Here is a 14,430-nt window from a genome sequence, read left to right on the forward strand (position 1 = left end):
GAGAAATTTTGAATAAAATACAAAAACTATATCAACTTTTGACTTTTTTTTAATCAATCAAACATAAACAAATTTATCTTTTAGTTAGTCATAAAACTATGTTTTACCATTTCCTTAGTATATATATATATATACAAAACAAAATAGCAATTGTTTTGAAATGACTACGATATGATTATCACATTGATTCATATTAATCAAACAATTTCTGTCAACTGTTATCCCTTTAATACACATATCTTTACAAGACACTTATAAATAGAGAATTTGAAGAAAAATTTATAAAAAATAACAGCTTCTTTCGAAATAGCATTGTTAACCTTTTGCTTCATTCATTATTAGCAAAAAATAGTATTTACAACATATATAGTAGCACATAACATATACATTATGTTACAGAAAATAAAAGCAGTGTTCTTTTCATTTTGAGGAAAATTACACGTATTTCAATTGTATAAATTTTACAAATATGATACTGAAACTTTTGAAAATGCTTCAATAATATTTTCAGTGGAAAATTGGTAATGTACAACTTTCTAAATTTTAATCTTTACAATCTTTCTAAAATTTTAATAATATTTATGCAGGAAAAGCAAATTTTACAATAGGATTTTTCTGAGTATTTCCTCTTTGACTGAATTCAAATAACTAAACAACTATTAAAATGATTATTAACTATTAAAGCATGATATTTTTAATATAAAATACATGTTAATATTAATATCGTGACAACAAACTGCTTAATATCACAAATAAAAATGTATGTACATTTTTTTACTGGAAACTTTTTTTTTAACTTAAAAAGTTTTGCATTTCAAATTACAAATTTCAAAAATATTTGATTCCCAATTTTTTTACAATGAAAGGAAAACCTGCATAATTTACAAATTATCATTACAAAAACTCATATTAAAAATAAAAAAAGTGAATACTCTCAAAGTATTGATAGTTCATATTGTTTTGTAACTTAAGAATAAAAATTATTATTACTTTGAGTCGCAGAGATTTAAATACAATAATAGTTTGTTTTTTTAACTCTAAGAAATTACTAATCAATAAAAATATGTTTACTCTATATGTACAAGTTTAAAAAAAAAAAAAAATCAACTGTGAAAGAATGAGTATTCACTGAACAGCTGAAGAAGGAAAAGTACTACATGAAATTAATTGTGCTTGAATGGTGAGTTAATTTACTCAAAATAAATAAAATTACAACGCAACATGTAACCCATTTTTGGCTTTCATTCTCACAACCATGTGATAATTAAATTAATAAAGGCACCCTAATGTACTAAACTTTGGTGCCGAATAAAATAAATATAAGTAACTACTCGTATGACTAACGCGGGGAAAAATGAAACGATTTTGAACTTGTAATTGCTTCTTACTAGTTTTTACTTTAAATGGAAATAATGTTTTAATAAACATGTTTTATTGCGTTAACATAATTGAGTTGTAAACAAGTGTTCAAAATTTTAAGAGTGACAATTGAATTTTGGATTGTTCACTTCTTTTCCACCCCACCCTCCCAAAAAAAGTAAGATAAAAATTATCCTAATTTCTTATAAATTACAAAGGACGTAGATCACATCTTACAATATTTACATAAAAAAGTTAGTAAAATAAAGTAATTAAAAACTAATATTTTCCTGGGATAGATTACAGACATGTATAGGCCCAAATTTTCGGAATGTCTAAAATGTAATCAGCAGGGGGAGTTCTCTAATGGAGAACATGTAGATAATTTAAAACATAAGGTAACTGTTACAAATAAAAATAACTTTGATCCTTTTGTCCTAAATTTGTTTAGATTATGTTTGTTGCCTCAGTTTTCATTTCAATCTTTGGAAAATGTTCTTTGATATTTTGTTGTAATACTACAGCAAAGGTTACCATATACAAGAAACGATATACAATAACATTTTGAAATGTAAATAAGACGAAGCTATGAAAAAAAGATGAAGTAAAAAGAACCTCAATGGATCCTGTTGGACCTTTTGAGGGGGCAAAGGCGAAGAACAATACTTTGAGACCGGTACTTCACCAGTTTTGTAAAACTCTTCTAATATTTTGTCTTTCTCTTCCCACCTTGTAAACAACCATTGAGTAACTTCTTCTTGTTTCTTCGGCAACTACAACAAATAATAATTTCAAGAATAAAAACATTTTTTACAAGTCAACTTTAACATACCTCTACGGACGGAAAAAGACGGTAAAATAGGAAGGTTTGACATGGTTTTCTTGATCCAGTAACAATTGTTGGCAAATCTAGGGGCTTCCCTTCTGGATAAGCGATAGTAATATCCAAAACCCATCTGAGAGTATCTTTGGCTGAAAAAAATCACACTTCATGTTACAAGTGATAAAATATCTAATTACAACATAGCAATTTTCCAACAGAAGCCCTGCAAACCGTTTTTTAAGGATTGAGGGGGTGATATATAATTATGACAATCCTATCGTCCACTGCGACTTAAATAGATCTATTGTGGAACCCCTATAAATAAAACCCCCCAGCCACACCTTGGAAAGTGCACTTTTTTTGTTAAGACTAAGTACTTTTGTTGGTGCCTCTTCGCTGACCTCTTTTGGTGTAAGAAATGTCCTACCGAAGAGGCTGTAACTGGGCTAATGCTTCACTTTTGCAAAGGATATGTACTGATGTCTCTGTTCTTCTCGACAGAGTCGGCATGTTTCTGATGAATAAAGAAAATAATGTCCTGAAAACTTTAAACATTATTTTTTTTATTCTATAAATTCTTATTTTGACTGGACATGTCTAAGATTTTACAGCTGCTTGTTATAACTGTAAACAAACTATACAAGTGCTTACTATTTAAAAAATCCATTGTATCAATGCTGTACTCTGTATTTTCAGCCACAAATGCCATTTGAGAGAGATCAGAACAAACCCATCGTGGAATACTGTTAACTTTTCAAATATTGACAATTTTGAGTTTGTTACACCATTTTATTCAGATAAGTGTCAAAATTGTTTGAGGAATGAAACTAAAAACATTGATTGACCACCAAATAGCGGAAGTTACAGGATACTACAATTTTCCTGACTGTTGTTCTCATAAATTGAGAAGTTGAATTTTGAAGTTATTTCTTATTCTGACCTTACCCCTTCAGATATAAATTATATATTTTCGCGGTAAAAGTTTGTGAATTTAAAATGTGTTGAAACTTGCTTAAGGGAGTTTTTTCTTTTTTCTTTGGTAAAAACGGTAAAAAAAATTGGAGGGGGCATTATATTGTATTATGGCACCAAAGACAGATTCATATGTGATGCCACATACATCGAACAGGAAAGCCATTTTGCTTGAAATACATAAAAATAATATTAGACTACAGTAAATGTGCCAATCTATAAAGAAACAAAAGAGCGTCTTCAAGACCTGGAGGATGTAAAAACAAAACTGCTGAACACCCAATAAGTAAACAAACTGAGAGACATCTCAATAAATTTTAGGGGCAGGGCTCATCAAAAGCCTAGTCCATACAGGGATTCTTTGAATCGACTGTTTGAGTCTGGGGCGAATCCCGAGTAGATCTGAGCAGCCCCAGATCATTGTCACAGTGAATCTAGTGTGTTGCAGGTTAGTATTTTTGCATCTTTTGAGTCCCAACCGAAACGGAATCTCTTACTCAATGTTGGGCAACACATGCAGGGTAGAGGTCATATGCCCTCGTTTCTTCAGTTACCCATCAGCTGTTAGCTTTTAGTTTTTATTAGTCTAGTTTTTCAGTTAAAATTGACATTTAAGTGGCGCTGTGGAGTAGTGCTTGGGCCAAATCCGAACATTGCATCTATTCAGTCTAGATTCTAAATCGTGACATGAATCGACTCAAAGAATCCCAGTGTGTACTAAGTTTAAAACTGTCTAAGAAGGAGAATTGTTATGAGAGGGACAGGCTTAGATCATAAGATGTAGGAACATTGTCTGAAGACTGGTGAAAGGGCAACAAAGAAAAGCTCTGAGAAAAGAAGAAGCTAAGAATGTGAATTCTGGTGTTGAGAGTTCTATTTTTGGCAAGTTTGTATATTGTTAATTAACACACCTTAAGAATTAGAGTTGTGTATAACTATAAATAATTCGATTATTATTAAATATTCAAAGGTGCAGGAATCTGATTCTCTCTGCGTTTTGTACTTTTGAACCTTGCACAAGGGACATCAGTGGCCGCAACGGTTTAGGCCCTGACACGGTGCTCATCACTGTAAGGTAAAGGTCCCAGGTTTGAATCCAGCGGCCCTGCATTCGATCCCGACATTCTTACATTGGCACCCCGAGTTGAAATACTCTCGTTAAAAAAAAACCTAAATTCCTTCTACACAATAAACATTTACACTAAATACCCTTGTTTTGCTTATCCATAGAAATATATACCCTTGTTTTGCTTATCCATAGAAATGTAAAGTACTTGCCTCTTACAATATGTAAAAATAAATATTTTTAGTAAAAGAGAGATTACTGACTCGCTCAGATGTGTTTTGTGTTCATTGTAATAATTTATTTTAAATATTGGAATCAAACCTAACTAAAAGCTAACTTACATACAAAATAATTGTTATCACAAAACATTTTTTTCACACAATTACAGCAAAAACACTAAGGTCAGGGCTGCATCCGGAGGACATGCCAAACCGGTCAATGCTGGCACCTAGTGAGATTAATGGGCAAGGAGGTCTCGAGACCATTAAAGCAATGTGGCAGGTTCTTGAGATAGGAATATGTAGAGTTAGGATGGATCGAGAGGTTGGAGTGAAACTTTTGGATTCGGGAATGAATCAGTTCATTGAAAAAAGGAATATTGAGGTTGAGTATTGAGATTAGTAACGCAGTAGGGATCTTTAGACGATTTGAACGAGGACTTTTTATTGGATGTGCTGGATGTTGGATGACTTGGAGGAACCCCACAGTTCCAACCCGAATGCCAAGAGGCCTAAGTAGTCTTGAATAAGTTGTTAATATAAAGCATCCCCGAGTGCCAGACCCTATCAAAAGCTTGTAAATATAAAAAGTAAAGACACTTACACTGTCGAACTTCCTGGGATTTGTCATCACCCTGTGGGCCTAACACATCCATGATTCCATGCATGGCTCCCATGCGTGGTAAAGAGACATTGTTTAACATAGGAAGATTATTTTTTAATGCGTATCTGTAAAAAAATCTCATTATTTATGTGTTCTAATTGAATATTTTCTATATCCACACTTTCTATGCAAAGCACACTTGATAGAGGTATTTTAAAACTAGAACTTTGTATTATGTTTCTTTAGATGAAACAATGCAAAGGAATTTTTAAAGGCTTATATGTTCCATTGATTTACAAAAGATAATATTTCAGAATTCTTAATTTGAATAAAAAATAATCATGAGTGTTACATTTACATAAATAAAATAAAAATATATTTTTTATACATTAGTTATATCTTATATGAGATTGCCTTGTTTATTAAGAGATATACTTTTTAGACAGTTTTTATAAGAGCATTTCTTAAAAACAATATTGTTTTTAACAGACAGTTGTCTATGTCAATGTTAGAAGGTGGAGATAAAAATCTTATTAAATAAAAATCATGCTATATAATTATATTTTTCAACCTTGGTATAAATAAAGGCAATTATCAAAGTGATTATTTACCGTTTACTAGCTTCTCTCCGTTTTCTTAAAAATCCTCCTTCTGGAAAAAGGACCATTAATTTTCTATTTAAAGGAATGTACGATTCTTTTAAATGTGTTTTTAAAAGAGTCACTGCCTCATCTCTGGCAGCTTTGCCCTTAAAAGTAAAAGAAAAATTAGAAAATACTGTAAAAAAAAGCAAAGAGAAAATATATAAATAACTACCGATAAAATAAAAAAGTCTTCGTGTATTATGGAAACAATACCAAAATTTGTGAATTTAAAGACGCGATCCATAATCCACATTATATTTGGAAGAACACAAGGTTTGGCATTAAAATTTGCCATTAACATAGGTACGTCTGCTGTGGATTGGTGATTCGCAATTACCAACGTCCGGTCATCCACACATAAGCGTATATCATCTCCTATTTCTACAACTGATGGAAACAATGTTTAATGACATATGTATTAAATAATGAAATGCATGCTTTCTTGCCTTCAATGATACATTAAAAATACATAAAATAATGAAAATTAATTACAAATAAAGAAATTTAATCAAAATTTCCGAGAATAAATTTATGTTGCTAAATAACAATTACTATACTTACTGTCATAACCCGCAGACCAACTCCACATGCTCACCATTGCAAGCAACCAATGGAAAAATGTTCCCTCTATTTTCCAATAGAGATTAGGTCTATAATACCTTAAAGGTTGAAAGAAAAGCATCCACACACAAAAAGTTGGGATGCAATAAATATTGTTTAATGTTACAAACAATATTCTCGCAATTGATTTTAAAATTAATAGAATCCTGAAAATTAAATTAGTTTTTATGAATCATTTTAATACAAAACATAATAAAATTATTTAATTGCCTAATTAATTATTATACGTATATATTAGCAAATAAAAGTACGCTTAGGTGAGTTTGTAGGTTTTCCTTTGACTTTTACAACAATTTTGAATATTTCCAAATTATTTACAATATAATTTTTTTAATGATATACATTGTAGCAATATTGTAATGTCAATCGGTTTCCAATATCAAAAAGTTATGTAAATTTATATAAAAGATAAATCTATAACATGTTTACACAATCCAAAAATATTAATAATTATTGTATTTATAATTTAAATTGAAAAGGTTTCAGTTCTACATATAGTGCCTGATAGTGTTTCAACATAGAAAGTAATTGATTTTTGATCGTACGATCATAAATTGATTCAGATTTATGGAAGAAATATATATAGATAGGAAAGATAAATTACTCATCCAGCTAATTTAAGAGTGAACACATTTGATGAATCAGACTGTAACCACGTTTGTGTTATCAACAAAGAGTAAAAAAAAGTAAATAAATTATTACATAATGGCAGACAATTATTATATATTAGTGAAGTTAAATTCATTTTAACTGAGGATGCTGCTCTTCAGATGTTTTTATAACTGTATATTTAATTTTTTTTTTTTGTGAATGGTTGTGTTGGAGTCGTGAGGAGTGGTCAATCAAGAGGTAATTTAGAAAAACACTTTTTTAATTTTTTGCCTATGTTTCGACCTTTATTCAAGTCTTCTTCAGGGCATAAAGTGTGGTGTATTATTGTGGTGTCATATTTGAAATTGTTGTGCAATGGCATTTACAACAATCTCATACACAACCACTACTGCTATGACACCGCAAGCATAGCACCACACTTTATGTCCTGAAGATGACCCAAATAAAGGTTGAAACGTTACAAAAAGAAAAAAAAAAAGATGTTTTTCTAAACTGCTGCTTTCTTGACCCTCCTCCAAAATTGCTTATAATGATAAAATTATCCACCGTTCAAATGTGATTTATAAAAACAAAAGCACTGAATTGAACAATTATGCATTTATATGAACAAATTGCCCAATTTTTTGAAAAATTAAAAATATATAGAGACAGAAGAAAACATCTCACCTCATATTGTTCATAAATGTTTCCGAAATCTGTAATCCATAGAGATAATGTAAAATATGCACTTCCTTAAGCACTATGTTCTAATATTTTCAATTCAACAAGCACCATTTTTTTTGTTTGAAGTTTTATAGTTAGTAATTAACGTAGCCTCCAAACCTATAACTTTAGTGTCTCTTTATAAAATGCACATCTGTAAACAAATATTAAAATTTCATGAGAAAATGAATGCTGTGACGAATACTGTTGTAATAAATTAATCTGATGACCTTTAGAGTCCAAAATTCCTATTGGGATTCTAATCTTTTAAATAAATCAAGAGACAATCTAAATACCAGTTAGTTAATAAAAAAAAAATTATGTAAGCATTAAGTACTTTAAAAACCAGATAAGGAAAAACAAACACAAATCAGTAAAAATCTCAACATAACATCAAATAAATGTACTAACTCGAGTGTAATGATTAAGCATGGACATGTATCAGCAGATCAAAATGTTACCTCTGTCAAAACTAAATTTTATAAAGAGAAAAATACCTACTCTTCTCAAGGCAAATGTTGACATGGCTGTAATTTCATGGTTCGTCAAGAGAGTTTTATCAACACTACTTTGCACTTTGATTATGAGTGAAATTTCTACACCATCTGATCAAAGATAGCCCATCTTTACTGGCAAAGAAATGCCGTTACTATCTTTTCAACGACATACAATATTAACAACAATACAGTTGCTGTTTAAGTGGCCAGTAAACGTAATAGCTATTCACTCGGAAAAGATTACTTTCAAAATACATTCTAAGATACCCATGTTCAAATATAAGTGGAACGACTGTGTAAACAATTATTTAATCAGCTCGCTTCTACTAAGATTTTAATAATTCCAAATTGAACATATTAAATTTTACATTTATAAAATTTAGAATAACATCTTTTTAACAAATATGTTTATAGCTAAGTAACTATGTACTTCTGATGGGAACTACCTCTCATGCATTAATACGCATAAGTTTATTATTTGTTGTAGCACATTTCTCAATTAAAAGTATTGTTTACAATTTAGGTAAAGTTAAATTCTTGAAATTTAATTAAGATGAATATTTTATCATTATACTTAATCATCTAATCTGTATTGTAATTAATTCACACCTAATTAGTACAACTAATAAGACCTGTTCAAAATATATTAATAATTCATTACTTTTTAAAAGGTAGGTGGAACATCAGTTAAACATTTGATTTTGTCTCATGTCCTGCGTTATTATTTTAAATAAGGTTTCTAAGAAACAATATGCATCAAGAAATTAACAAAGGTCTTTAAAAAATATGTTACTTTACTCTCTATTTAATAATAAATAATATATTAGATTAAATATGTTTTACTTTAGGCAGAAATGACCTAACAGGAAGAAGTTTGTTATTATTTTTGCTCTTATAACGATTATATTATGGACTAAGATTAATATAATTAATTTAACGTTTAGTTATTGTTTACTGATCTATACAAGCTCAAATCAGCACACACATGTATATACACTAGTCAACTTATCGTCCACTGGAAACTTCAGCTTATGTAATTCATAATAAATTACTGGCAGGTCTCGGGAATTACCCTCCCCGGGTGTAAGCAGTCCGGGGTCAGACCTTGCCGTTGAAGTTGGGCTCCAGGGGTCATCAACAACTTGGTAATTTCAGCCCCCAACGCAATCAGTTCCTAAAATCAAACCCATTCGCACTCACTCACTCTTGAAAATGTTCTTTCCTGTTTGCATACCATTCACATATAGGATAAGATGGTGGAGTGCTAGATATTCCTACATGACTCTTCACACATTATATAGTTAACCTAATTGAAGGTCGACGGGTTCTCAATATTCCTCTCACATTACGCATTCCTGCTAATAAACACATTCACTCTCAACACACACTAGGGAAATAAGACTATACAGTATTATACAGGGTGTTCCAGAGAAAGCGTGAAATTTTTTGGGTGATAGTACACCCAATTTGCTTCAATTTCCAATGTACAGTCCCTATACCTATCTTCCATCCTTGAAAGTGTTATGATTTTTTGTTAGTTTTTCTATGAATACATATCTATGAAAACTTACTTGAGAAAAACAAACATCTATCATCAAGGTTACTATGTTTTGTATTAAATTTCCTTTATACTATTTTCATCTGAAATAATTTTCAATGAAGAACCTTAATAAATGCTCAAATATGAAAAACACCACAAAGCTTGGTTTTTTAAGAAATAATATAAAATTTGTTAAAGAATATTTAAGAATTAATAATTAAGTATGCCCTTTATGTTACGATAAATAGAACTGCTTGGTTTTCAAGTTTTATCATTTTATCCACAAATTATTGAAGGATTTACAAGCATTAGACGTTACAAATTGTTTTCAAAATGATGACCATGATGTCTGACACACATCCGTGCTCTTTTTCTCATGGCACCTACAATTACTAGTGTCGATAAATTGGTTCTAAGTTTATCAGAGACTTCAAGGATTTTAATCTTTAAATCTTCATCACTGTTAATTACTGAAATGTACACCTACACCCAACAAGCGTGTTCCTGGTTGAACCAACAATATTCAACATGGAGTGGTAGAGGAGTCATCCGTGGCCACCTCGTCTCCCTGATCTTACATCGATTTCTACATTTGGGGCATTCCTTAAGAAGGTGTACTGTTCAGTAGTAAATCCAGAGGTGTTTGAATCCAAAACTGTGTGTAACATGATGATAGAAATTTTTGTTTGCTTACATAATGTACTTTCCATGGAAAAACCAACAAAAAATCGTAACTCGTCAAGGATTAAATATATACTATATAAAGACTATACTGCTACGCTGGGAGTTGTTTCAAACTATCACCTAAAATTTTTTTATACTTTCTCTGGGGCACACTGTAATAATAATGAACTAAGCAATAGCTTTTAATGTGTTAACAAGCATACTTTACATTTCTGATCCATTTTGAGTGAGCTTAGATGGCAATAACCAAAGTTGTCTTCAAATGAAAAAAAATACGAAGTGTTTGGAAATATAGACACTTCTGGGTTTCCAACTTACAACATTGATTTCACATATTTTAAAAAATCACCAATGTTTTTCACATCTACGTATGCAAAGAAAATTTCTATGTGATAAATCAACAGGACAGCCTTGGGTTTGTGTTTTCTATAATAGTCTATGAGTACATTTATATACCAATTGTCTTTCTATCAATTCTAAGCTGTACTTTCATGCATTCTACTGACATTATCTTGCATGTGGAAGATAATTTAATGTTTGTAAAGGGATAAATCAATTGATAAAAAAGAAAAAATATTTCTTTTCACCTTAGCTTTTGCTGTTAGTCAACTGCTCTTTTGTATCCACCATACAAAATAATACTATACAAATTCCTGACCCCAACCCAGTCATACCAGGTCCAGCGCCACGATGTTACTACATTTATACTTTTATTATAAACAATCTTTTACAGATCTCAAAGTGAATGTGCATGTTTGGGTTATGATTGCACTAATGATCAGGGGCTCAACATCAGCTATAGAGCACTCTCAGGCCTACAAACATCTCTGGAGGTAGAGAAGGATCAGTGGAGATAGAGAAAAGGCAGTTGATATAAGAAACTATTATACTACTGAGAGATTTAATTATTTTTTAAAATATGTAATTTAAAACTATCATTATAAGGGCAGTTAAAACAATTAACTTTTAACCATGATGTAAGCCGTATGTAAGCCTGGTGTATGGACAGTAATTTAAATGTAAAACTTATAGTATTATAAAGGTGTGTGAAGTGAAAGATAATTTAATTTTTGTTATTCTATACTTTGAATAATCGGCAAATGAAAATAAATGTTATGAACAGTTACGGGACCTCCATCACTGAACTGAAGACAGTAAACAAACCTGTCAGAAAACTAATTACTTTTTTCAAACCGATGAATGTAAGCATTTAAGCCCTATAACAATTATTCTTTTTAAATAGGACTTTCATTGAAAACGGAGAAGGCCTTCAATCCTCCATCGGTCCGTTAATGAGGTTCTACCGCAGTCCATAAGTATGTCATTAGTTAATGCACGTAATAAACATATCAAAATAACTGACCCCCCCTTTTTACAGGGCAATGCCTAAAACTCCATCAATCGCTCGACGGAGTGTCGAACGGGTTCGGATTAAATGTTAAAACTTTAATCGCCTGTTTGACTCAACAGAGGCATGCAAGTGATCACTGTCACATGAACCAATACACTCATGATTAAACCATTGTGAGTTAACGACCAAGAGCCTAAATCCAATCGGATTTACAGCAAGTTTACAGCTTGCTTAATGCAATGAAATTTTTTACATAGCGTTAATTGAAAACAGGAAATAGTTTCAAATAGGCTTTTGTAGTATATAAATAAACGAAAAAGGCTTAAATTATACGATGTGTTGTTATTTAATTGGTGTTTTTCGTCGTCGATAGACCCCGGGGCGTGAAGGAAACCGAGTGGTTTTGATTTTGCACAGGAGTAGAAGGAAGAAATAAGACGGGATGCTCAAGTATTGGTGAGTTTACAAAACATAGATTGGGTGACAAACAAACAGAAACGGGATGGAAACGGTCCGACTGGCTAAATACGTCTTTTATTTACTAACAAAAAAGTTGGGCTGTCAGGGGAAGTTAACCTTCGTCGTGAAAATAAAAATAATCGAGGGAAGCTCACCTCTCGTTTGGCATTTTCGTGTGGGCCGCCTCGTCGCATCAACTCTCAACGGGAAACCGAAAATAAAATTCCACCAAATTCCCGCCTCGGTGGTCAGATCATCTAGAAGGGCTTTTTGAGGTTCGCTGAGCCATTGACGACGAGAAAACTACAGTTAGATTTCGCCGGCGGAGGAACCTGTCATTTCGTCGAGGCCGAGGGACGACGGGGCGAACGTCAAGCGGATCCTCGTCGCCGACACGGACAAAAACCCCACCTCGACGTCGAGCCCTTTTATTCAATTAATTAATTATTTTTTTCACGGCCGGCGATTTAAAAATTTCAAATTTCAAACGTGAGTTTATTTCATCGCCGTTCCCAGTTTTCCCTTCTTCCACGAAAAGGGCGAGATTTATCAAGGAAGTCGAGAACGCCCGCGCCCCTCTTTTTGGCGTCTTGTTTGAATGACACGGGCCGAGCGCTCGTTCCACCTTAAAACCCAACCATTTTTTTTTATTGCTTATCCTCCCTTTTATAAATAACTAAATTGAACATAAATTCAGAAAATATAAAATGTGACGGCGTTTACGCAAAAATGATTGACGAAAAGGTTCATGTTTCCGTTGAAATATTTCCCACAATCCCTTGTGCCCTAATCCCCTAAACGGCCCTAAACGAGCTGATAAGGGACTGCTTCCCTTGTAGCTTATTCCCGAATTAGCTTGCTCTCGTGCTGCTTCCTGCTTCCGTTTTCCTGCTTCCAAGTTATTTGCAGTTTAATTTAAAATTACGGGAGTGAAATCCGCCAGCTGACGACAGAACCTAGCAGGTATTGTGGTAATCTAAGCCATAACATTATCCAGGGCCTTGGTCGTATTGAAAGTTTAGGTGCTGCATTGCTGGGTTCCGAAAAAAAGATTTGCTAGGAAGCGTTCACCTCAGGCATTGGGTTATTTAGTTTCAGTTTATTTAAGTATTTTATTTATTTGTTTCGCGATCGCACCAGAGTGCGCCCTGTTCAACGGCGTCTACATAATTAATGGTCCTCCGGGCCGGATAAAAACGTGTAAAAATATCGATTTTATTTTAAACGGCTATTCGAGGTAAGGTTTTCTAACAGCTCTCTAGGGATTAAAGGGCTAACCGCTACCTTCTTTTTCGGCTTTATCGCTACTCCTTATCTTTTTCTCTTTTGCCTATTACATTTTAATAAGAACGGTTTTTTCGAAGAGAGATAGCTTCTTGCGAAAAAATTTTTCGCCTAAAGAAAATTACCAATCTGCTCCCCGTAAAAAGAACTTTAGTTCAAATAAAAACAAGGCCTACTTTAAAAATAATTGCGTTTGTTTATTAAACGTTGTTTACAAGCGTCGAACTCTGTTTTTGTTTTATTTTCAACACTTGTTAGACTTGTGTAGTATTTAGTGTCATTTAATTAATGATTATTTAGAGATCGTGAGATGCGGTCTAGTGTTTAGGTTTAGAAAAACTTTTTCTTTATCGTGCCAACGTTTTGACCTTTATTGAGATTATCTTTAGGGCCTGGGATTCATAAACATTCTTTAAATTTCAATTAATTTTACTTTTTATCTAAAGTCTTGGTTGAGATGAAAAAGTGTCACGTACGGGATTCGAACCCACGACCTTCGGCTGAATACGCCGCTGCTCTAACCACTTGAGCTATCGAGACAATAGTCTTATAGCTTTCTTTAAAAGTATCCAGTAGACGACAAAAAATACAAATTGTAACGATTGCAAGTATTTACTAAAAAAACGGAGGGGGCCACTCTGTTTGTCTCTCAATGTTTATGCAGGTGCTTATTTAATTTTAAAATAATTATAACTATTTATATGCATCAAGGCTAAGCAATGAAAAAGTTTACGTCAGTTAGAGGCTTCATTTTTATTATTAATATACCAAATTGTTACACCCCTTCTGTTCTAATACTTAGTTAATTAACCTCAGGTACAGGAAGAAAAAAAGGAAGTTTACGGTAATTCTGTGCAGAATCTACAAGGTCTTTATGAAACTATGTGTTGTGGATGTACTTTTGTGCTTTCGTACACATGCTTTCTTCTCTCTTTTGCAGGGATTGTAATTCCTTTTTATAAGGATGACAAATGGCATTATAATTTTGAAGTCT

The 14,430-nt window shown here is 32.3% G+C and overlaps 1 protein-coding gene and 1 long non-coding RNA gene across 3 annotated transcripts; one reads left to right on the forward strand and one right to left on the reverse strand.

The window, feature by feature from the left end:
• Nucleotides 1–1,077: 1,077 nt before the first annotated feature.
• LOC106662850 (acyl-CoA:lysophosphatidylglycerol acyltransferase 1-like) lies at nt 1,078–12,653 on the reverse strand. Of its 2 annotated transcripts, none has more exons than XM_014387255.2 (8): nt 12,308–12,653; nt 7,586–7,775; nt 6,248–6,453; nt 5,859–6,073; nt 5,654–5,790; nt 5,043–5,167; nt 2,192–2,331; nt 1,078–2,132 (listed from the first exon to the last, which is right to left on the reverse strand). In XM_014387255.2, exons 2-8 carry the CDS (start codon nt 7,597–7,599, stop codon nt 1,890–1,892), a joined length of 1,080 nt encoding a protein of 359 aa, XP_014242741.1. In that variant the 5' UTR covers nt 7,600–7,775; nt 12,308–12,653; the 3' UTR covers nt 1,078–1,889. The 2 variants fall into 2 exon arrangements, with proteins under 2 accessions (XP_014242741.1, XP_014242742.1); XM_014387256.2 differs by lacking the exon at nt 12,308–12,653 and adding an exon at nt 8,123–8,393 and having other exon boundaries at nt 1,890–2,132.
• Nucleotides 9,832–12,300, forward strand: LOC106662851. Its single transcript, XR_001339969.2, has 3 exons — nt 9,832–11,019; nt 11,076–11,658; nt 11,721–12,300. It is a non-coding gene; the product is annotated as an uncharacterized LOC106662851 (long non-coding RNA).
• Nucleotides 12,654–14,430: the final 1,777 nt, after the last annotated feature.

This window comes from Cimex lectularius, unplaced genomic scaffold (assembly GCF_000648675.2).
Source record: "Cimex lectularius strain Harlan isolate CLEC.00 unplaced genomic scaffold, Clec_2.1 scaffold45, whole genome shotgun sequence".
Classification (NCBI taxonomy): Eukaryota; Metazoa; Arthropoda; class Insecta; order Hemiptera; family Cimicidae; genus Cimex; species Cimex lectularius.

What these genes read in the sequence shown, in the direction of transcription:
- LOC106662850 (XM_014387255.2), bottom strand. An exon ending in TTGGTCTGCGGGTTATGACA is followed by an intron (nt 6,074 to 6,247) that starts GTAAGTATAGTA and finishes TGTTTCCATCAG; the next exon opens with TTGTAGAAATAGGAGATGAT. An exon ending in ATCCCAGGAAGTTCGACAGT is followed by an intron (nt 2,332 to 5,042) that starts GTAAGTGTCTTT and finishes GATTTTTTTCAG; the next exon opens with CCAAAGATACTCTCAGATGG.